At 55.3% G+C, this 22,684-nt stretch overlaps 1 protein-coding gene across 1 annotated transcript in view; it reads right to left on the reverse strand.

Moving 5' to 3' along the window:
* Window positions 1–22,684, reverse strand: part of LOC105077890 (maestro heat-like repeat family member 5) — a 62,529-nt gene that overhangs the window by 10,795 nt on the left and 29,050 nt on the right. The window contains exons 14-21 of the mRNA XM_074352922.1: window positions 21,424–21,726; window positions 19,775–19,879; window positions 18,393–18,528; window positions 17,971–18,143; window positions 14,442–14,591; window positions 13,447–13,601; window positions 3,078–3,237; window positions 1,760–1,959 (exon numbers count right to left, since the gene is read on the reverse strand). Coding sequence (XP_074209023.1) covers window positions 1,760–1,959; window positions 3,078–3,237; window positions 13,447–13,601; window positions 14,442–14,591; window positions 17,971–18,143; window positions 18,393–18,528; window positions 19,775–19,879; window positions 21,424–21,726 — 1,382 coding nt within the window. The remainder of the gene's footprint in view (window positions 1–1,759; window positions 1,960–3,077; window positions 3,238–13,446; window positions 13,602–14,441; window positions 14,592–17,970; window positions 18,144–18,392; window positions 18,529–19,774; window positions 19,880–21,423; window positions 21,727–22,684) is intronic.

A 22,684-nucleotide genomic window follows, 5' to 3' on the forward strand; every position in this document is an offset into this window, starting at 1 on the left:
AGGGGCCTCCACTGTATGGGGCACAGAGAACAGCAGTAGACACGGCGCTGTGGGAGACTACAGCAGGGGGGGAGTAGGGCCGCTATTTTAGAGAAGGTGGTTGGGAGACCACGACAGGTGAGGCTATTTGGGGGAAGAGCATACCAGGAAGAGGGAGCAGCAAGAGCAAAGGCCCTGAGGCAGGAGGGCACTGGGTTTGAAGAACAGCAGAAAGATGCTGAGGCTAGAGCAGAGGGTGTGAGTGGGATGTGTGTGGCAGGAAGTGAGGTCCTGGAGGTGACAGGGAGCCAGAGGGAGGGCCAGTGAGTCACCATAATGATGGGTCCTTCTTTGAGTTAGAGGGGAGAGATAGGAAGGGTTCTGAGTGCAGGCACACCCTGGTCTGACCTAGGTGTGGAGGGGGCGAGGTGGGCTCAGGGAGAGCAAGGGAGGCTGGACCCCTTGGGGGCAGGGAGGGAGGCTGATGGATCGAGGCCATTCATCATGGCTTTCTCCTAACCCTTCGATTTCTGGGAGAATGTTTTATTAGCTTATTAGGGAAGATTCATGCATTTTGCATGGTTGATTTGAATAAAAAAAGGAACTTTATGCACATTTGGATTCAGAAGCAATATGAGAAGAAGTGACATTATTTTTCAGTGACGTGCCTTGGGGAGAGCTCTTCAAACTGACAAATTGTGTGAAGCACATCATAAGACAAACAGATGAAAAGAGTCGGGCCCCAGCGGTTCTTAAAGACTTGCTTGTTGGATTTCTCAGAATGCAACCTCGTGCAGAGGGAAGGCAAGGCCGCCAGCCCAGGCTGAGAGACAATGACCCTCCCACACGAGTCCTGTCCATGCTGGTCCCTCATGGGGGGCAGAAGAGGCCAGCAAACACCCATGACGTCAGAGCAAAAATGTGTCAAGGTCCAGGGCCACGTGCAAGGGGACCTAGAGGGCATCTGCCTCCAGGGGCAGAGTGGTGGCGGGGCCAACACCCTTGTTGTTCTACAGGCCCCAGCTCAGCAATGCATGGACATTCTGTGAGGCTCAGGGGAAGCCTCTGACCCTCTCTGAGTCTCAGTTTCCTCATCGATAAAAGGGGAAGACAACATTCGTTTTGCAGAATCCCTGCAGGGACCACATTTGGGTAACACATGGTGTGCTGTTGTGGGCACCTGGAGTCCCTGGACGCCAACAGTCATGGGCTTTCTCTGCTGCCAGGCACCCGTGGTAACGAGGAGGCAGGGTGCACGCTGCCCCACCTCGCCCCGCGCTCACCACTGCACCGGCCACAGCGGCTGTTTGGACTCATGCCTGTCGGGGATTCAGTTGTGTCCCCAGCACTTCTGTCGAGGTCCTAACCCCGGGTATCTGTGAATGTGATCTCGTTTGGAAGGAGGGTCTTTCCAGATGGAATCGAGTTAAGATCAGATCATTAGGGTGACCCTAATTCATCACGACTGGTGTTCTTATAAGAAGAGGGAAATTTAGGCGCAGAAACACCCAGTGGAGACGAAGGCAGAAGTGAGAGGGATATTTCTAGCACACAAGGAGCACGGCGAACGGCGGGAGATGCCAGAAGCCTGAGGGGGCAGGAGGAGCCGCCCCTACGGGTTTCAGAGAGCACGGCCCCCCCAGCCCTGGATTCCAGGCCACTAGCCTCCAGAACTGTGGGGGAAAACGCCTTTGCTTTAAGCTGCCCGGTTGTGGCACTGCGTCGCTCATCCCCGGGAAGCCGGTGCGCCCCTCTGCCCGGGGCGGGGCCGAGGCCTTACCTCCGGGGGCTGGGTGTGGCCGCCCCCGGGGCCTCCGGGGCCTCCTGGGCCTCCTGGCCGGGCGGGGGCTCCTGGGGCAGGTTCAGCTCCAAGACGTAGTGCACCTGGGTGAGGAGGGCCAGGAGCAGCTTGGGGTAGGCCTCCTGCACGGCCTTCTTGAACTCTCGGGCGAACTGCAGCTCATGCAGCGTGTTCATGGCCTGTCGGGGCGGAGGGGATGCTGAAGGGACCAGGCCCGCGGATCAGCCTTCCCACCAAACCCACGCCCAACCGCGCCTCCCTGTCCCTGCCCACAGCCTCCAGGACCCTCCCTCAGGGCGTGGCTCTCCCTTTGGACCATCCACGCCTGCACCCCTCCCGGCAGGCCCGGGTCCTCCCTCTCCCCCACCACCCTGCCCTCTGCGCTCAGTCACTGCCTCCTGCCTGGCCCCTCTGCTCCATCACCCTGACAGCCAGTGCTCCCCCAGCACAGAGCCTGGCACACAGCAGTGCCCAGTGAGTGACTGATGGGGGACAAGTGGCTTTGGAAGGCAGAGCTACCTGGAGAGGAATTTGGTCCAGACTATTCTCAGGGTGGGGGGCCAGCACTGAGGAGCCATGATGGGGGAGGGCAAGGGCTTGGGGCACGGCGGGACCCAGGGAAAGCCATTTGGCTGACCCCAGGCTGAATGTGGTCTCCTAGAGGGAGGGTCCGGGGGCTAGGGGTGTCAAGGAGCAGGGCTGACGGAGGGCGGGCCAGGAGGCAGGGTTCAGACGTCACCCCCTCTGCTGCAGGCAGCAGCTTGTCTGGGGGGCTCGGGTGGGAGGGGCAGCTCTGTGCTCCAGGCCGCGGCTCTGGGGCTCCAGGGTGGGGGTGCTTAGCCTGGAATAAAACAGCTGGGGAACAGCTGCTGCCCTGTCGGAGTCCAGGCAAGGGGGCAGGTGTGGTGTGTTAGGGAGTGAGCCCCCTGTTCCTGGGGATGTGCAAAGAGGGAAAACTGGGGGATGAGGGTGGGTGATTCCTACAGGAGTGTGGGAGCCACTGGAGCAGCCTCTAAGGTCCCCCCAGAACCCAAGCTCACGTACCTCCCCACGCCCTTCCTCTCTGCCTGATCCCTGCTGGAGTGGTCCAGAGCCCTTGGCCCAGAAGTGGGGCACTGGGCTTGGACCCAGCGCCTGTGTGGTCACCCCCAGACTGGGCTCTGCAGCCTGGATATGGGGCCCCTCCTCCCTGAGGCCTGGAGCTCAGTGAGCGCCCCAGCCCGGTGTCTGGCTGAATGCACAGTGGAGGCAGCCGGGCCCAGCTGCAGGGGCGGGGGGCTGGGTGGTAGAGACTCACGGCCAGGGAGCGCAGGTAGGCCTTCTCCTTGGGCTGGGGGCTGCCGTCGCCGGCCCTGGTGGGCAGGGGCCGCTCCTGCAGCCAGGCCAGCAGCATGGCCAGCACCAGGCGGCTCACAGGCTGCTCGGCCCCCAGGGCCCTCCACAACTGGAAGGCGTGACTGTGGGCAGAGAGGGGCCGAGAGGGCAGCACTGAAACCCTGGCCTGACCAGGCTGGGTCCCCCGCCGGCCACCGTGACCAGGGTCCGGGGAGGAGGCTGCCGGACAGGGCAGGTTGGGGAGGGGTGGATAAGAGCACCTGGAGGTGGGGGGGAGGGGCCCGAAGAGTGGGGGTGGGACAGGAGTGTGCGCCGCCTGGGGGACTCAGCAGAGACTGGGCCTGCTGCCCTGGTTCATGTTCCTGGGTCTCTCCACCTTCCAGGTCTCTCCTCCAGGCCCTTCTCACCCCGGCTGCAGACTCTGACTCGGTCTGTCACCTCAGTGACTCCCAAATACCGCCAGAACAAGTCTTGCTGGTGCCTAGAGCTGTCACTCTCTGACCTCTGCCCTCTGACCTCTAGTGCCTGCCTGCTTTCCTTCCTCTCCTGTCCCCGGACCTCCACATGTGCTTGGAGAACTCCTCCTCACCTGACCTATTCCTACTCAGCCTAAAGTTGCTTCCTCCTGGAAGCCTGCCGTGGCTGCTTCTTCCTAGGCCTGGGTTTGCTGGGGTCCAGCTCCCCTGGGCCCAACCTGGGTCAAGTTAGGGGCCATCACTGGTGTGTGCAGAGCTTTGCAGTGTCCTTGTGCCCATTTTGTAGATAAGGAAACAGAGGACTAGAGATAGGATGGACCCTGATTAGGGCCCTGCCTCATAACAGAGAGCTGGTATTGGAGGCCAGGCCTGCCTAGTCCCATGGTCTCTCCACCTGGTCCGAGGTCCTGGCTCTGTGAGACCTGGGGGACACGGTGGGCACTGGAGCTCTCTAAGATGTCAGCGGCCACCTTGTTTCCTGTGCTAGGTGTCTTTGGGCCTGAGTCTGTGTGGAAGGGCTTGGGGAGCAGGAGGGACACTGGAATGATGGGGTGGGGGCTGGGAGGGCACAGTTGGGGCTGGATGAGCTGCCACCTCCAGGTTTAAGACAGACCCAAAGGTGGCCCTGCCCTTGAAGCCACCTCAGTCCCATCTGACCCTGGGCTGGGTGGGCTCAGAGGACTCTGGGAGACTCCAGAGAAAGTCACCAGCCATTTGGAAGGAGAGGGTCCTTTGGAGTCAGAAGGGCCTGGGCTCAGATCCCCGCTCTGCCCCGTGCTGGCTAGGTGACCTTGGGCAAGTCACTTCACCTCTTAGGGAGGGGGGCAGCCTGCCTGGAGAGGCTTAAGTGAGATGACCCTCCAGGGGTGAGGGTGCACAGAGAGCCAAGACTTCTGTTTTGCTCCCTGTGGGCATCCATCACTTGGTCGGCACCTGCGTGACCAGCACTGTCACCGTCAGGCAACGTCCCAAGGGACCAAGCAGCGATGGCCTGGGAGTGACCCCCTGGGGTCTGACAAGCTGCAAGCAAGGGTACGTCAGACACTGCACCACACGCATAGAGCAGGGGAGGGAAAGGGGTGGCAGCGGGACACATCTGCGGTGGCATCAGTTTCAGGTCGCGCTGTCAGGAAGGTGTCATGCAGAAGGGGACGCCAGCAGAGAGCTGAGGGTGCGAGGGGAGAGGCGTGCAGCTCTGAGGGCGAGGGGAGAGCCTTCTGGCTCTGAGGCAGCAGCATTCTCGTGTGTTCAAGCGCCAGCATGGCCGGGGCGGAGGGAGCAGGGGGAGGACGGGAGGACAGTGAGGTCATGAGACAGCGGCATGACTTGTTGGCTGCAGTAAAGGTTTTGGCTTTGACTTTGAATGAGGTAGGGGCCACCGGAAGATTTGGCGCAAAGAAGAGACATGCTCCGACTCATTTTTAACTCTGGCTGCTGGGCGGGAGGGCTGGAAGCAGGCCAGGGCACCCAGCGGCAGCACGCATGCCCTGACTGAGGCAGCGGCGGCGTGGGGCTGGGGGAGCTGCAGGATTTCCCAGCTGGCGGGTTATAGGGGTAGAGAAGAGAGTCAAGGTTACAGCAGAGCTTTGGCCTGAAGCCGGAGGGAAGGGGTCACCTCGTCTGGCCCCGGGAGCAGGGCCGGGGGGGGGGCCGGGGGGTCTGGATGTGTCAAGTGTGTGATGCCTGGGCATCCCAGTGCCGCCACTGGCCGGGGTGAACATTCAGGAGATGCCCAGATTTAGGTGCTGTTTAAAGCCCCGGGAATGGAAGTGGCCACCAGGGAAGGGAATGTAGCTGAAGGTGAGCCCTGTGGCCCTCATGCTAAGGAGTCAGGGGGACAGGAGGGGCCAGTGAGGAGGCTGAGCAGGAGCTGGGGAGGAGAGCCTGGCTGGTGTGGGCTTACGGGAGCCGAGTCAGGAAGGCGTTCCCAGCCCGGGAAGAGGCCCACGAATACGTGGGCAGTTAACGTTCGGCAAAGGCGCTAGGATGTGCAGTGCGGAAAGGACAGGCTCTTCCGCACGTGGTGCTGGGAACACTGGACGGCCACACGCTAGAGAATGAAACTGGACCCACAAGTTAACTCAAGATGGGGCAAGAACTTGCACAGAAGTCCCGAAACCACACAACTTCTAGAAGAGAACGTAAGTGAGTAAGCTCCTTGATGCCAGCCGTGGCGATCAGTTTTCTGGGATCTGATACCAAAAGCAAAACTGAACAAGTGGGATCATGTCAAACTAAAAACTGTACAGCAAAGGAGACCATCAAAAAAAATGGAAAGGCTGCCTACGGAGTGGGAGAAGGTATGTGCAGAGCATGGACGTGAAAAGGGGGTGCTATCCAAAATAGATGAAAACGTACACAACTCAGTAGTGAACGGGCAGACGGCAAACAACCCTCCCCACAACAATCCGACTGAAAAATGGGCAGAGGGTCTGAATAGACATTTTTCCAAAGAAGACACACAGATGGCCAACAGACACACGAAAAGATGCTCAGCATCACTAACCATCAGGGAAATGCAAACCAAAACCACAGTGAGGTATCACCTCACACCTGTTAGGACGTCTGTTATAAAAAAGACAAGAAATAAAAAGTGTTGGCAAGGGTGCGGAGAAAAGGGAACCCTTGTGCACTGATGGTGGGAATGTAAATTGGTGCAGCCGCTATGAAAAACAGTATCAAGATTCATCAAAATACTAAAAGTTGAACCACCATATGGTCCAGCAATCCCCCTTCAGGGTATATACCTGAAGAACACGAAAACACTGACTTGAAAAGATACACACACTCTTGCTGAGAGAAGCGTTGCTTACAACAGCCGATACGGAAACAGCCTAATTGCCCACCGACAGATGAATGGATGAAGAAGATGCTATATATATATAAAATGAAACATTATTGTGCCATAAAAAGGAGGAAATCTTGCCATTTGAGACAACACGGGTGGACCTTGAGGGCATTACGCTAAGTGAAATAAGTCAGAGAAAGACACATACCTCGTGATCTTGCTGATATGTGGAATCTAAAATGAAAACATCAAACCATCAAAACCAAACAAACAGAAACCAGCTCAGAGACACAGAGAACAGGCTGGTGGTTGCCACAGGTGAGGGGTCAGAGGTAAGCGACATGGGTGCTGAGAGCCAAAAGGAAAAACAAACTTGCGGTCATACAATAAATGTCACGGGGAGACAATAAATGTCACGGGGAGGGAACGCGTGGCACGGTGAGCACAGTGTAGCATGTATCTGAAAGTTGCCAAGGGAGCAGACCTGGAAAGTTCTCATCACGAGAAGAAAAATCTGTAAGTAAGTATGACGATGAATGTTAACTAGACTTACCGTGGTGATCATTTCAAAGAAAAAGAAAAAGAAAAAAGAACTCCTAGCAGTGAAAGTGGTCAGAGGAGACTGAAACGCGTATCACAAAGTGACAGAGGCCAGCCTGAAAAGGCTACATCCTGTATGAGTCCGACTCTATGACTTTCTGGAAAAGGCAAAACCATGGAGACAGTCAAAAGACCCGTGGTTGCCAGGGGCTTAGGGGGAGGGAGGGTGTGTCGGCAGAGGACAGCGGGTTTTAGTGGGGGACGCTATTCTGCGTGGCACCGTAACAGTGAATGCTTGCCATTGTACGTTTGTCCAAACCCATAGGATGTACAATGTCAAGACTGAATTGTAATGTGAGCTGGGGACATTATACGAATACTGGCCCATCGACTGTAACACACGCACCACACTAAGGCAGGGTGTTAACAAGAGGGGAGACTGGCAGGCGAGGGAAGTGGGCGGGAACTTTGCAATTTCTGTTTACTTTTTCTGCAAACCAAACACACCTCCCAAAAAAAAAGTCTATTAAAAAAATGGGAACAGATACACCACGCAGTAAGCACTGAAGAAGGGAAACTGGCCTCGCTAGGTTTATATTAGAGCAGACGGTCCAGATCCAAAAATCTGTGTTAGTATCAGGCCAGTGGAGAAAGGATCCGAAGATTACAAGCCACGTGATGCTCTTCATGTACAATTATAAAATCTACAGTAACATTTCTGAGGAATGTGTTTAGATGTGATCACACTACATAAAAAGAAAACAAAAGGTGACCCTCGGGGGGGTGAGCCAGGGGCATGGAAACCAGTGATGGTGGGTAACCCTGTCCTTAGACATAGCTCATAACCGAGCCCTCGCTTTCGGACGAGTGATGGCCTCGCTGGGGTGTGTTGGGTTACTGAAGAGAATCCCTGCTCTCAGGAAAGAGCTAAATGAAAGCAGACCACGCACAGGGCGATGATGGACGTGGGGGGCAACCCAAGGATCACTCCTTGTCCAGCTTTGAGGGCCAGTCCAATAAAAGCAGTCGTCCAAGAGTGAAAGAGGAAAAGGTGAAAACGGGAAAGCTCGGCGACATGATTACGTAGATTCTCTGTAAGGATTGTGCAGAAATGCGAAGGGCCACGGAGGGCCATGACAGCCCGGCAGAGGGAGGAGGGGAGGCCCTTCTGTGTCAGGGGAGGAGAGTTAGTTAGTGTACAGTCATAGGCATTCCAGCCCTGGGTGCTGGCGCCGGGACAGACCCAGCAGAGGGCGCCGAGCAGAGGACGCCGAGCAGAGGAGTCCCCAGCTCGAGGCCCTCGGCTGCAGGAAGGAGGCACCAGGAGCTGCAGGAACGCAGGGGTCGGCGTAGGGTGTTCAGTAAATGATGCTGGTCAGATAGATGGAGCTGGAGCCCGGCTCACATCTACACAAACAGCCCTCCTCGGTGGCTGGAGGCCCAGATGAGGAAGGCAAACACTGGGACTTTTTTTTATAAGATAACGTCTGAGAAGGACGGAGCCCAGAGCTCCTTTTCCATCAGAGGACCTAGGAAGGGAGAGAAGAGGAAAGCCGCGGAAGTGGAAGAAAATACTTAACATGGCAATCAGCAGAGGACTCACATCCAGACGACGTAAAGAATTCCTAGTGGGCGGGTACAGCTCAGTGGTGAAGTGCATGCTTAGCACGCGCGAGGTCCTGGGTTCAGTCCCCAGTGCCTCCTTTAAAAATAAACAATTAATTAAATAAATAAATAACCCTAATTATCCCCCTAAAATTAAAAAAAAAATTCCTAGAAATAGATAAGCAAAAGAGGGACAACCCAAACTGAAAAATGTCTAGGACCCATGTCTTGTAATAGCCTACAGTGGGAGAGAATCAGAAAAAAGAATATATTATATATTATGCAGATTGTATTAAAGGGAAAAGTAGAACTCCACCACACTGCGACTTCAAACACCCAGACTTCACCTTCAGGAAGACGCGGTTGATCTTAAGTCTGAAAATACAGACCAACAAAAAAGAGAAGGACCAGGCAAACCAGAGCACTGACCACAGGAGAGGGGCTGAGAGGTATGTGAGGGGCAGCCATCAAGACGCACAGCTTTGGGAAGAAAAAAGGAGCATAAAAGAAACAAGTATCCTTTGAAAGTGGGTTGGTGAAGGTAAAGCAGCAAAAGAGGAAAAAAATTAAGGCCCTGCAAGAAGAAAAGAGCACCCCCCCAAAAAAACTGGAGGCTGCATCACGCTCTCACCTGCCACCAGAAGCAACAGCCTGTGGTCTGGACTTTGCTGTGCCGACAGAAGAGGGTGCCATGGAACTTGAAATCCTGCAGAACACTCCAACAGAGTTTTACATGAACAGGAGAAAAATTAATAGATCCGTAGAGTTATTGCAACCCTACCCCCAGAGAACCACCACAACAATAAACAAACACACATCAAATGAGAAAATTCCTACCCCGAACCACCACTATGATGCAGTAAAACCTGTAAGACAACACCCGGAAGCAGGCAGATATACTCAAGCAAGCCTCTGAAGGCAAGAAAAACCACCTTGAATTATAAATTCAAAAAGGATGCCCCCCAAAAGCCTCTAATAAGAAAGGAAAAGAGAGTTGATTGAATTCAGAAGTGAAAAAAAAAAATCAAGGTGCGCAAGAGATTGAATTGAAAATTTAGTAAGGGGCACTGGGGAAAAGTAAAACGGCTACCAAGAGAATAACGATGCATTTAAGAGAGGAGTGAAAAGGACCACAGAGAAAGTGGTGGGAACGGAAGAGCGGTGGGGAGGAACAGCATTTGAACCGCGGGAGTCTCAGAGGACGGAAAACAACAGAACAGGACTCGTACTTCAAACTGTGACAGGAGAGGAATAGGTGAGGGATGTGAGAGGGAAAACTTTCAGTCAGAAAATAAATAAGTTACGGGGACGAAATGAACAGCGTGGGGAACACAGTCAATGTAACATCTTTGTGTGGTGACAGATGGTAATGAGACTTACCCTGGTGACCTGGTGATTGTTTTGAAATGTACAGAAATATCAAAACACTATGCTGTGTACCAGGAACTAACGTAGTGTTGTAGGTCAGTTATACGTCAAAACAAACAAACAAGGCAGGGACAGCTCAGTGGTAGGGTGAGTGCTTAGCAGGCACGAGGTCCTGGGTTCAATCCTCAGAATCTCCAATCAAGAAGCAGATAAGTTACACCCCCCCTCGACAACAGCAACAAAACCTTTAAAAAAAATTGGCTGGTCTGCAGCGAGATGTGCTGAAGTGTGAAATGCACACGAGCTTTCAAAGACTTAGCACCTAAAATTAAAAAACAAAACAAAACAAAACATTTAAAAACAAGCAAACCCATAGAAAGAGACCAGATTTGTGGTAGAGGTAAGGTGGGGGGAGGGGGAATTGGACGAAGGTGGTCAAAATGCACAGACTTCCAGTTACAAGATAAGTACTAGGGACATAATGTGCAGTATGATAATATAATCTACATCAATTAATTAATTAGGGTGCAATCTATATTAATAATATTAATATTATGTATAAATATAATAGCATATAATGTATGTTACAGATGAAAGTTGTTAATAGAGTAAATCCTAAGAGTTCTCACCACAAGGAAAAAATTCTCCTTTCCTTTTCTTTTGTGTCTGTATGAGGCAACGGTTGTCACTAAACTTACTGTGGTCGCTTCATGATGTATGTAAATTAACTCATTACGCTGCACACCTTAAACTCATACCGCACTGCGTGTCAAGTGTGTCTCAATAAAACCGGAAGACAAACAATTACAACCAAGAGAACATCTCAGAAACAGCAACAACAAAAGACTTAAATCTGTATGTTCAAAGGACCCACCATGTACCTGGGAAAATTAACACAGAATGGTCAACTCTGAGACATTTCTTAGTAAGAATGTTAAATTTCAAAGATAAAGAATAAAATCTCCAAGGTCTCCAGGCAAAGAGATCGAATAGCTTACAAGGGCAGAAGTAAAAACACACTGTCAGACCTCCCCCGAACAAACCAAGGCAGTGACTGAGCAGCACTAAAACAGATGATTAATAAAAGAACATGTGAACCAAGGATTTTATATCCAGTCAAGCTGCCCTTCAAGTAAACAGCTTCCAACATAAAAGAACCTAGGGTTTTCTCAATCCAGGGGTCTTCCTGAGGGGTCTGTCAGAGGATGAGCTTCGTCAGGCTACGAGAGGACTGGAAATCTTTGGCAAAGGGACTGAGAGTGAGTACGTACTGAATACAAACACACGTGGGGAGGGGGATGGGTGACTACAGTGCACATTTTGACAGAGAAGAAATGTACAGCTGAAAACACAGACGGATAAAGACGATGATAGGAGGAAGACAGATGATCTCACTGGTTGTTATGTGGGCAGTGGGCGGGGGTTTAAGGACGTCAGTAAAGATGGACAAATCAGATATTAAAAGGGCAAATAAGAAAACGAGAGACTAAGGGCATCAGAATGGGCTAGGAGTACAAAGGTAACACCTAGCGCAAAAACACAACCCTTCCTAACTGAAAAAGAACAACTAAAGACCAAAGAATACACGTCTCATAGAAAAAAAGCAGCAAAACCCAAACCCACACACAGTCACAAAGCATAGTGACAGAGTTGAGGTTCAGCACATTAGTCATAGCAATACATGTGAGTGGACTTAACTCACCTATTAAAATAAAAAGATTTCCAAGTTGGATCACAGATCAAGACCAAATTATACGCTGTATATAAGGTGATGCCTAAAACAAATGGATTCTGAAAGGTTAAAGTAAAACCACGGACAAGGGCCTACTGGGCAAGCGGGAAGAAGTAGGGAAGCAGAGGCAGCGTCCAAAGCGCCAACCGGGACGAGGCAGCGCGCGCCTTAATGCTGGAAGCCCCAGTTCATAAAGAAGACGTAACATGAGCATGTACGCACCGAACAACGCGGCGACCTTAGGAAGTGAAAGCTGCAGGAGAGGGGAGGACGCACAGACAGGAGCACATTGATAATGAGAGACTCTAACACCCCACTCTCAGCACAAGACAGGGCAAATGGACCCAGTTTAGGTAAGGAGGCAGGTGACCTGGACACCACAATCAACAGGGTAACTCTTGTGGATATACAGCAAGTTCTACACCCGATAATAGGGAAAAGCACCTTCTCAAGTGCCTGCGGAGTGTGCACGGAAATTGCTCCAAAGGTCAGCAAGCTCCATAGAGCGGAAACGTTAGCCTACACTCTCTGATCGCAGTGCAGTGAAACTAGGCATTACTGACAAAAACAAAGAGGCCCTTCCCCGTGGAGATGAGAAAGCTTGCTGACAGCAAGGCTTAGGTGCTGAGAACTTGTGGGATTTCTCTTCTGGTGGCTTCAGGGTTTTTCAGTGGGACGGAAGCAAGGTTGGCAGCTGAGTGTGAACAGAGGGGAGAGGTGTTGGGGGCTGAGCAGAGGGGAGGGGTGGGGAAAGGCAGCTGGCTTCCAGGAAGCACTGAGGGCAGGGCCCGTGCAGGTGTGTGGCTGGGAATTTGAAGGGCGGGGTGTGCGTCCTCCCGGCGTTTGGCTGCACAGGTGCAGGTGTGGAGTAGGTGGAGCCAGGTTGAATGGGAGTTGGGTTTTGCCAGCTGAGTGTGACAGAGGGGACAAGGGGTTTGGGGTGTGTTCAGGGAGTTACTTTAACACTGGAAGATGGAATCCATGCTGGCAACGAGGGTGGCGAGGACAGGTGAGGGACTGTGTGAAGGTGGGCAAAGCAGTGAACGTGGAGGTCCCAGAGGGCAGAGACTCACTGGGGTGCAGAGGGTGTGAGGTGGGAGGTGGTCAGAGGCAGGGGAGAGATGCTTGAAACTGGAGATGACTGAGCCAAGGGTAAGACTGCGGAGCTGAGGGAGGATGGAAGACAGGCTTTCTGGGAGAGAAGGGATCCAGGCACTGAGAAGTCAGGGTAAAGGAGAGATGGGGAAATCCCCAAGCTCAGGGCAGGGACAGTGGGCTAGAGGGTGTCTGCGACCAGGCGTTACATCCTCAAGGTCCAAGGAGTGACCAGGGCAAGCACGTGGTGGAGGGGCAGCAGGTGATATAGACTGAAGACCTGGGGTTCAGAGCTGAGATTTTAGGGAGAAAGCACCCCCTCAAGCTAAGGGGTCTCGGGGCTGTGGTGGCCCCTGGGGAGCCAGAAGGGGGTTCCTTGGAGGAGCAGGAAAGGGCAAGGCTTTGGTGTTGGCCGGGGTCTTGCCAGGAGCACCCTGGGTCCTGGGACCCTCTCCATCAGGTGATGGGTGGTCGAGGCTAGGGCAGGGGTTGTGTTACGGGGCCCCTGAGAGAATGAATGGCGAGCGGTGCCTCCCCAGAGCCAACTGCGGGAGGTGCACAGTAAATGAGTAAATGCGTGGCTCCCTCCCAGCCCCCCGCCCTGTGGGGTCCGCTGTGGGCTGTGAGGGTGCAGGCGGGAGGGCAGAGCTAGGGGAGGAGGCCCTGCCCCCTGCTGAGGGGAGGATGGAGGGTGGGCAGGAGGGGAGGGAGGAAGGGGGCTGGGCACCTGTCCAGGGGTATGGAGAAGTCCAGGAAGGCGGCCACCATCTCGGGGGTGTGGCTCCGGGCCAGCAGCGTGATGGCCTGCAGGGCGTTTTCCTTGGCTTGGGGGATGCGGACGGAGCACAGCCGCAGGTGGATGGCCCGGCTCAGGCTGGCAACCTGTGCAGGGAGGAAGAGTAGAGGGAGAGGGCCAGTCTAGGGGGAGGCCAGGTCCTGCCCTGGTGAGCCTGAATCGGGAGGGAGGGCCTGCCCTGATGGGCTTGGAGCCCCTTCAGATATGGTGCTCTTCTGATGGGATCGCACAGCCCTGTCCTGTGTGTGTGTGTTGGCGGGGGGTGGTTCTGAGCAGGAAGACACAGACCCAAGAGGGAAGTTTGAAGGAGGAGGCACTTCCCTGCCCTGGACACCTGGTCAGAAGTGGGGTCCCAGGCTGATGCAGAGACAAGCCCACTACCTTTTGCATGGCATCTGGGGGCATCCAACTCTGTCCAAATGTTGCCCAGTTGGTGGAAGGTTCACACACAGCCACCTCCTCATCTCCTAAACACCACTTTGGCGCCTGCTCTTCTGTGTGTCTGGAAGGCCCCTCCCACTTCCACTCTTGGGTCTCATTACTCACCCATTAATGCCCAGCTCCCAGAGGGTCCTGGCTGAGCCTTCTCCCACTGACCTCCCTTTCCCATCCTAGGGCATGGGACAGCTGGTCAATCAATTCATATCTGCACCAGACCCTGCAAACACCACCACTCAGCGCCCCAGGACACCTGCTTGGGCCATTCCCTTATTCATTCATTCATTCATTCATGTGTTCACTCATTGGAACCTATCAGCATGGTTGCTGCCATGCGGAGGGGAGGGTCTGTGTCTGCCCCATCAGGCCCCAGCTCAAGGACATCGCCTTGGTGCAGAGGCTGGGTCCCCAGGGTGCTGACTGCTGGGCCTGTCCCTCTGCCCCTGCCCTGTCCTGGCGGACCCTCAGCGGGTACCCCAACCCCTCACGGTCTCCAGCTTGGCCCCGTGCTCCTGGATGACAGTGAGCAGCATGTTGGCGGCCGCCTGCACGCGGAAGGGGCTGGTGGAGCCCAGGCCGTCGATGGCCGTCCAGACGAGGTCGGTCAGCTCTGCCATCGTGAGATACTTCATGGCCTCCTGTAGCAGCAGGAGTGGAGGCAGCCGTCACTGCAGTCACCTGCGCTGGGTGCCGCTTCCCCGCCTCCACTCTTACCCCTTTTCTCACTCCCAAGACTCTGAGCCCTTCCAGAGGCCTGAGCCTCACTTGCCTGCATCCCCCAGTGGGTGCGCGCATTTCGCAACCTGACCTCCTGCACATTTTTCTCAGCTGATCCCAGACCAGGGGCAGGAAAAGAGGGCATGGTGCCCTTCGGAGGGCAGGGGAATGGCTCCTTTTCTCATCAGATTCCTCTGCTTGTCCCAGGACATACGTGGCTGGGCCAGCCTCGTCCGCCCCGTCCTCACCCCATGGGCTTCCTCATCTACTAGCCTCAGCCCAGCTGGGAGCCCCCCCCCCCCCCCGCCAGGCCCCTGTCCTTGTCCTTACAGCGCTGTAATCAAGAGCAGCTGAACTTCAGGGCTTTGAAGGAAATTTAGGGTCACCTTGGCCAACTGCCAGGCCTGGACAGGCGTGTGGGCTGCCCTCCGCAGGGCCTGCCCGGGAGCCTGCCTCTGCTGCCTGCCCACGTTCTCCCTGGAGTGGCTTTCCAAAAGTCCAGGGAGGCGGGTGTCACCTCCAGCACCCAACCATGTGCCATTCTGGGGGATGAAGGGGCTCTCAGGAAATGCAAGGTGCGGGGTGGGATCCCTGCTCCACAGCCTCAGACCACAGTCTCCTAGAGGCAGAACCTTCTGGGAAGTCTCAGAGCAATGCTGCCCAGTACGGTAGCCACCAGCCACACAAAGCTATTTAAATTTAATTTAATTAAAAAAATTTAAAATTCAGTTCCTCAGGTGCACTGGCCACATTTCAAGGGCTCAATAGCCACACACGGACAGTGGCCACCTTGAACAGTGCAGATACACCTACCTGTATCGTTCCAAAAAGTCCTACTGGAAAGCTCTGCCTCTGAGTGTCTGATAATCAAAGGAAGACAGAATGCTGGTGATGGAGTGATTGCTGGGCAGCCTGATAGAAAGTTATGATGCTTCCAAGGTTGTCAGGATGGTGAAATGTTTCTCTGCATGTTAGGGTATATGTTGAGATGTTTGAAAGTCTGTTAGGATGTCTATATGTAAATTAGATATAAAAATAAATGTTAAGTAATGGATGTTAGAGTATTTATTAGAATCTAATAAAATTTTGGTAAAATATTTGTGAGAATATTAGGTTATTAGTTGCTGGTTAGAATGTTAAAATAATTTTAATGGAATATTTATAGCTAAAATAACTTTGTGTTAGAATATTAAGGTATTATAAATCTGGTTACAACATTTGTTGTAAGATTACATTTAAAATTATTTGCTAAAATGTTAAATTTGTTAAGGTTTTAGTATTTAGAATGTCTTTCAAGGAATTCAACTTGGAATGGTGGTTAGGCCCTCAGAATCCCAGAACACTATCATCTCAGGATTGGTATCTTACTTCAGCCCACAGCGTGAATGAGAGTAAGACGGAGGTGACAGTGGTGGAGGATGTGGTGGTGGTGCTGGACATGGTGGTGGTGGAGGACATGGTGGTGCTGGTGGTGGTGGACATAGTGGTGGTGGTGGTGGACGTAGTGGTGTTGGTGGTGGAGGACATGGTGGTGGTGGACATGGTGGTGGACATGATGGAGGACATAATGGTGGTGGTGGTGGAGGACGTGGTGGTGGTGGTGATGATGTGGTGGTGGTGATGGTGGTTACAGTGGTAGTGGTAGTGATAATCATGGTGGTGATGGTGGTGATGATGACGGTTATGGTGGAGGCGGTGTAGGATGATGTGATGACGACAGTGGTGGTGATGAAGGTGCAGTGTATACAAGAGCATGTGGGGACTCCAGGCCAGATTTGGGACCAGCAGCCAGGTCTGTTCTCCATCCCATTCTTTCCCAGAACTACCATCCCTTGATTAGCAGACCCTCCCATCCTCTCCCCTTTCTGTACTCGGTCTGGCATTGCCTCTTGTCCAAGGGGAGCCAGACCTGAATGCTCACTCCCTGTGTGCAGGAGCCATGCAGAGCTGGGCATACTGCCCTTCCCACGCCTTTGACCCTATGTTCCTAGTCATTCAGGCCACCTGAGGGCCCAAGTGGTCCAGGGCCCCTTAACTGCTTGTCTCCACTGAGCCCCTGGGGAGCCTTCCCCCTGGCCCTGCCTCTGCCCCCAGCCCAGGTTCTTTGGCATAAACTAAAGCCATGCTGGGTTTCCCCATTCTGGGCCTGGACAACGGATGCATCGTCCCCAGGCTTTAGATTTAAAGCCCTTCTAAACTTCTGATTGCCCTCGGCAGGCTGACAGCCCACTGCAGCTGCAGAGAACATGTGGGCTCTGAAGACAGACAGGGGACCTGCTAGCCCAGTGCTGTCGCTTCATCATTTGGTTCAACTTGGTTCAACATAGTCGGTGTTACTGAAGCCTGGCTCTACCCGTACCAGGCCCTGTGCTGGGCCCTGGTGCGACCCCGCTTCTGGCCTGGAGGTTTAATGGGGAGACTGAACAGCACACCAAGCACAGGGGTCTCATTAGTCACGGGGTCAACAGCAAGAAAGGGTGAGTTGAAGTCACCACAGCAGAGGCATGAGCTGACAACCCCGAACACGAGGCTCCAGGAAACACGGCCTGTCCAGCCCACACCCTGCGCCTCAGCCTCGCTCATCTTCAGAAAAGAACAAAATGGCACACAGACACAGGGTGTCACTGGGGACAGAATGAAAGGGACGTGTGGGAACTGCTGGGCACCCCGAGCCACGGACGGAGGAGCATCTGGCTGCAGGAGATGAGATGGCAGCGGAAGAGGGGAGACGCGGCATGCCTTCAGAGGAGGAGGGTTTGGCTTTCATTGAATTAAGAGAGGCCCCTGGGAAAATGAGGAAGGCGGGACTGTTTCTGCAGAGTGGTCATCCCGCAAAATCAGACTCAAAGGGAAAGACGTCATACGGCGCCTCCAAGAAAACCGACCACGGGAGCTGCCCTGCCAGCACCGTATATCAGGAGCTCCCGGTGGCTGGACGTCATTGGTAACACTGGGCCCATTTCGCAGAGGAAGACTGAGGCTCAGAGAGAAGGGGCTTGTCCAAGGTCCCATAGAGCTGGAACTCAAGCCTGGCTGCTGGCCCCAGAGTTGGTCCCCTCCCCCTCCCTCCAAGCCCACACCCCCCTTCCCCAGGCCAGTGCGGGGGTGGGGTGGGGGTGGGCAGGGGTTCCCCAAAGCTGTCAGTTAGTCACCAGAGATGCAGATGAGGTCCCAGCCTCGGTTTTAATATTTATGCCCTGGCCCTGCAGGAGCCCCATTACTGGGGTGGCAGTCGGGGTCGGAGCAGAGCATGGCCACGCCCTCCCTCCCAGACCTGCCCAGGATTCTAAGGGCTTTGACCTTGATGACTTGGGAGCTGCCGGGCTGGGAGGTGTGGTCCTTCGGAAGTGCCACCTCCTGGGTGATGGGGAGAGCGGCCCTCTGGTCCCTGCCGCTCCAGACGGGGATCTCATCCACGCCGGCCTGGGAGAGCGGCTTGGGGGCTGAGGCTCGCGCCTGCGAAGCTTCCCCTGCTGGCCCAGGGCAGGAGTGGGCAGAGGTGAGGGTGGGCAAAGGCAGTCTTGCGGTTTAGGTTGGGACTGGCAGGAGGTAGGGTGGGGTCATTTGTAAACAAGATCATGCCTGTGTCCAAATTTGGGGATGGGAGTCAGTGGATCTGGTGATCAGGGCAAGGCTATGGCTGAGGTTAGAGGTGGGTCTGGGGGAACTCTGGGAACGCTGGGGTGGGAGTGGGTCCACTGTGGTGGTCTGCAGAGGCTCACCTCTCTGGCGCATCAGGAGCTGGTAGAGGTGGCCCATCCCTTCCAGGCTGGAGCACTGGGTGGCCTTGTCTGGGTCTTGGCACAGAATCCCCAGCATGCCCATCAGCTGTCCAATCCGTTTGAAGTCCTCTTTTGGCTGCGGTGAGAGTGCAGGGGAATTGCTGAGATCAGATCCCCACCCTGCCACGCACCTACCCCTGGCGTGGCCAGCATCAGATTAGATCCCCACAAATGGTGCACCTGGGCTGGGATTTGGGTCTGGGCAAAATGTGAAGAGTGGGTGGCCGAAAAACTCAGAGATCAAGAGAAACAATATTTTCATGTAATATTTATAAAAATAAAAAAGGATGCAAAAAATCCATGATGCACAAAGTTTCAAAATTGTAAATAAAGACAAGATATGACCCTGCACTTCTGGCCTGGCCTCACTCACCTCACCCTAATCCCGGCCCTAGTTCCAGTAAAACTTTATTCACAACAACAGGTGGCCAGCCCACGGGCTGCAGTTTGCCTATATGCTTATTTAAAGCATGACATTAAAATATTTATCTTGCTGGCAGACCGTTTCAGCACCCCCATAAATTTTGTGTCCTGAGGCAAGTACCTCTCCCAGTCCCAGTCCTATGTTGTGGAAATTGATTTTGAGTAAACTGAAGACACTTTGAACCCCTCTAGAGGGGTTCTCTGCATCAAAGGGATGCTGGAGGAGTCTGCGCAGCGAGCTCGCCTTTGGCAGAACCATCCCTGCTTCTCAACAGCTCTCAGCCTCTCCGCCTTCATTAGGAAGCCCGCCTGCCAGGCATCGGCCAGGGAACTGATTTCCTCCTCTCCCCGCCAGTCTCCCTGAGGAACTGATGCTGATTTTGGCTGATAAACGCAGAACCGCTCACTCCCTGGACATGTGCCGATGTTCATTCAACCCAAGGGCATTAGTGACAGATGGTGGTTAAGCCATGACCCATGAAACATGGGATGGTGATGGACGAGGCAGAGGGATGGTGACTGCTCCACGCAGAGCTGCCAACGCTAGTCTGGGGCAGGGCCGCCACCCATCTGATTCCCACTGTATCCCTCTGAGGCAGACTCATTTCCTCCCATGTCCCTGAGACACAGCCTCATGGTGGAGAACCTGCCCAAGGCTTCAAGGTGTATTGGCAGGGCACCTGGGTTCAGCGCCCAGCTCGGAGGCATTGAGCAGGGGTACCCAACGCCCAGCCCAGCCTGTTTCCTCCTGTGTAAAAAGGAGGATCACCTGCTAGGCCGCAGGAGACTGAGATCCACCCTGTCCTGGTGGCAGGGACCCCTCGGGCCTTGAACCCCACGATCCTTGGTGGGCTCCAGGAGAAAGGCAGCTTGGCTCGGGTAGCAGAGCGGGTACTCACGTCCAGGTAGAGGTTGTGGCTCAGGAACTTGAGGAGGGACATGCAGCTGTGTACCGCCCGCTGCCGCTCGTGCGCCTTCTCTGACGCCAGCCATCTGTACATGTGCTGCAGGTGGGTGGGGGCAGGGAGGGGTGCTGCAGCCTGGGACCCCAGCTCTGAGCAAGCTCTGGCCTGCCCTGGGCCCAGACTCTACCCTCCTGGTCCAGGTCATGCCTGTCATCTTCCCAGACCACACCCCTGGGTCCAGGACCCTCCCACTTTGGCTCAGGCCCCGCCCACTGGCCCAAGCCACGCCCACCGCCCACACCCTCGCCCCAGGCCCTTCACTCCCAGCCAAGGCCCAGGCCCCTTGACATCCGCCACTGGCCCTGTCTAGCCTTCCCTGTCCCTTTGCACAGCCTGGGCTAATCCCTCTGCTCCAGGCAGCCCTGCCCCAGAGGAGGAGTCATTTCTTCCTCTTGTAGCTGGCGCGCCCCTCCTGCTCAAAGCCCTTTGAGACGCCTGGGCCTTAACCTGTTTCTCCCAATGTACTTCTTTCCAGAACAATGCTTTTCAGGGCACACCACAACTGCACAGAATTACAAAGGAATACAAAGGCACATTGAAACAGTTACGCCAAACACTGTTCCGCCACCTTTGAGCCTCTTTGTTAAGGGGATTGATGAACAGTTAGTAATTTTGAGGCTGGAAGAGGATAAACAGTGTTGGGAGGTTCTGTGACTTGGTCACGTCCTGGGGCAGCAACTGTGACTTCCACCGGTGGCAGACACAGCCCTGCTGGCGCTGCTGTGGTTAGTGGGCAACATTCGGGCGTGGGCTGGGGTGGGGATGCTACTCTGCAGCTCGAGCTGAGGGAAGAGGCAGACGCACTTCCTCCTGGCCGTGCTCACTCACCCCGACTTCCATCTGTGCACCCCCGGTCGGATGCTTCGGGGCTCCCCTCACCTCCTCGGGGCCTCTAAGCCTCAGGTGGCCTGGCCCCTGCTGACCAAAACTCACCCTAGCCCACGGCCCTCGCCTCGGTGCCTTCCCCATGCTCTGGCCACATGCAGCCTCTCTCCATTCTGGCCCACTGTGCTCACTGTTTCGGCTCACCTTTGCCCCCGACGTGCCCTCTGCCTGCGGGGTCCTTCCCTTCCCACCCTGCGACCTTCTCAGTCCTCACTCAGGTGAAGGCCCCCCATCCCTGACCTCCGATGCCCCCAGCAGAGGCAGCCTCCCCTGTCTGGGCCCGCCCTCGTCCCTGGACTGTCCCTTTCTGTCGACTGGTCTCCCTCCTATCGGGAGGGGCTCCCTCCACAGAGGGCAGTGACAGAGTAGGGGTGGGGAACTTGTGAGACCCCGTTACAGGTGGCTACAAAGGAGGTTCTCTCAGTGGGAAGGAGGGCAGGTCCTGCCAGGCCACAGCCTGTTTCCTCACCAGTGCCCTGTGGTGTAGCATTCATGGTCCCCTTGCCACCAGGCTGTACTAGCCTCCCCTACTTGTCCCCAACCACTGTGATCCCTAACAATGACCAGCCCTCGAGCCTCTGTGTTCCTGGAGGATGGCCCACCCTCGGTTCAGGCCCTCCCCGCCTCCTGTGGGGCACCCTCCTCCGTCCACCCTCTGCCCCCTGTGCCGCCCCTGCCCTGCCCCGCCCCGCCCTCACCGACAGCAGGAAATGCAGCTCGTCGGGCGTGGGGTTCTGCGTGATGAAGCTCTGCAGCATCTGGCCCAGTGCCTCCAAGGTCCTGTTGTAGAGGGTCTGCGCAGGGATGCGGGGCAGGTCAGGTGGCCACCAAGCCCCAGGGGGATGGAGGTCTGTGGCCTGCTGAGGGGCCCGAGTCCCCGGCCTCTCCATGCCCATGATGCCCGCTTCCCGCCCTGGAGAAATCTGACGTCCCTGGGCCAGGTTGCACACCAGCGAGCTCCCACCAGGCCCAGGAAGACCCCCACCGTCCCCACTGGGCAGCTGGGGAGAGTGGGTGGGGGCAGTCTTGGATCTGCCCCAGGACACAGATTTCTCGGTGGCCGAGGCAGGTTCATGTCCAAGTTCGCAGGCGTGCGGCTGCACAAGACCTGGCTCGGGGAGCTCTGTGTGCTCCATTCAACGCTCTGTTGTCGCCATCCGGAGATTCTCAAAAACTTATGAACAGAGGCCCCACATTTTTGTTTTGCCCTGGTCCTGATTCCCAGGTGTCCCACAAGAGACCCCCAATCTTTGCTGCTTGGCTTGTCAGGGAGGGAGGGGCCACAAGGTGTACCCATTGGAGCAGAGCCCTGGGTGCTGGCCATCAACTCCCTGGGGGGCTCACTTCAGCTCTCTGAGCCCATCTTTGTCACCTGAGAACTGGGCTGGAGCCAGGGTAGAGGTGGACACGGGATACGAATGAACAGGACCCCCAGCCCAGCGCCTGGCTCCGTGGAGTCGCACTCCTGAGGGGAGTCAGCCGTGAGGTCGTCATCTAGTAATGGGGCACCCTGGGCCCCTTCTGGAGGGCTGCTGCAGTGGCATTGCCCCGGGTCCAGAGGGTCCCTCATTCTCACCCCATACCCAAGGTGCTTATCTGTGAGGTTCCGGCCTGGACCCAGCCTGGACGTGTGGCGTGAAGACCAGCGCCCCAGGGGCAGGGGTGGGGTTCAACCCTGACTCTCCCTTGACACATCCATTTCTCTGAGCTGCTTTCCTCACTCTCTGGGTGGCTTGCTGCTAGGAAGGTGAGCTAATGCTTATTATACTGGGCCTGGCACACAGCAGGTGCTCGGTTAACATCGACTCCCGCCCTTTGCGCTGACACAGGGCGCCAGGCGCTGGCGGGCCTGGGGACGGCGGGCACTCGCCCCCTGGTGGCGGCTGCCCACAATGGCAGCGTCTCCCTGCCGTGCGGAGTCCCTTTAACCCAGGAGGGGATGGGTGTCCTGCCTGGGGA

This window comes from Camelus bactrianus, chromosome 25 (genome assembly GCF_048773025.1).
Source record: "Camelus bactrianus isolate YW-2024 breed Bactrian camel chromosome 25, ASM4877302v1, whole genome shotgun sequence".
NCBI classification, from domain to species: domain Eukaryota; kingdom Metazoa; phylum Chordata; class Mammalia; order Artiodactyla; family Camelidae; genus Camelus; species Camelus bactrianus.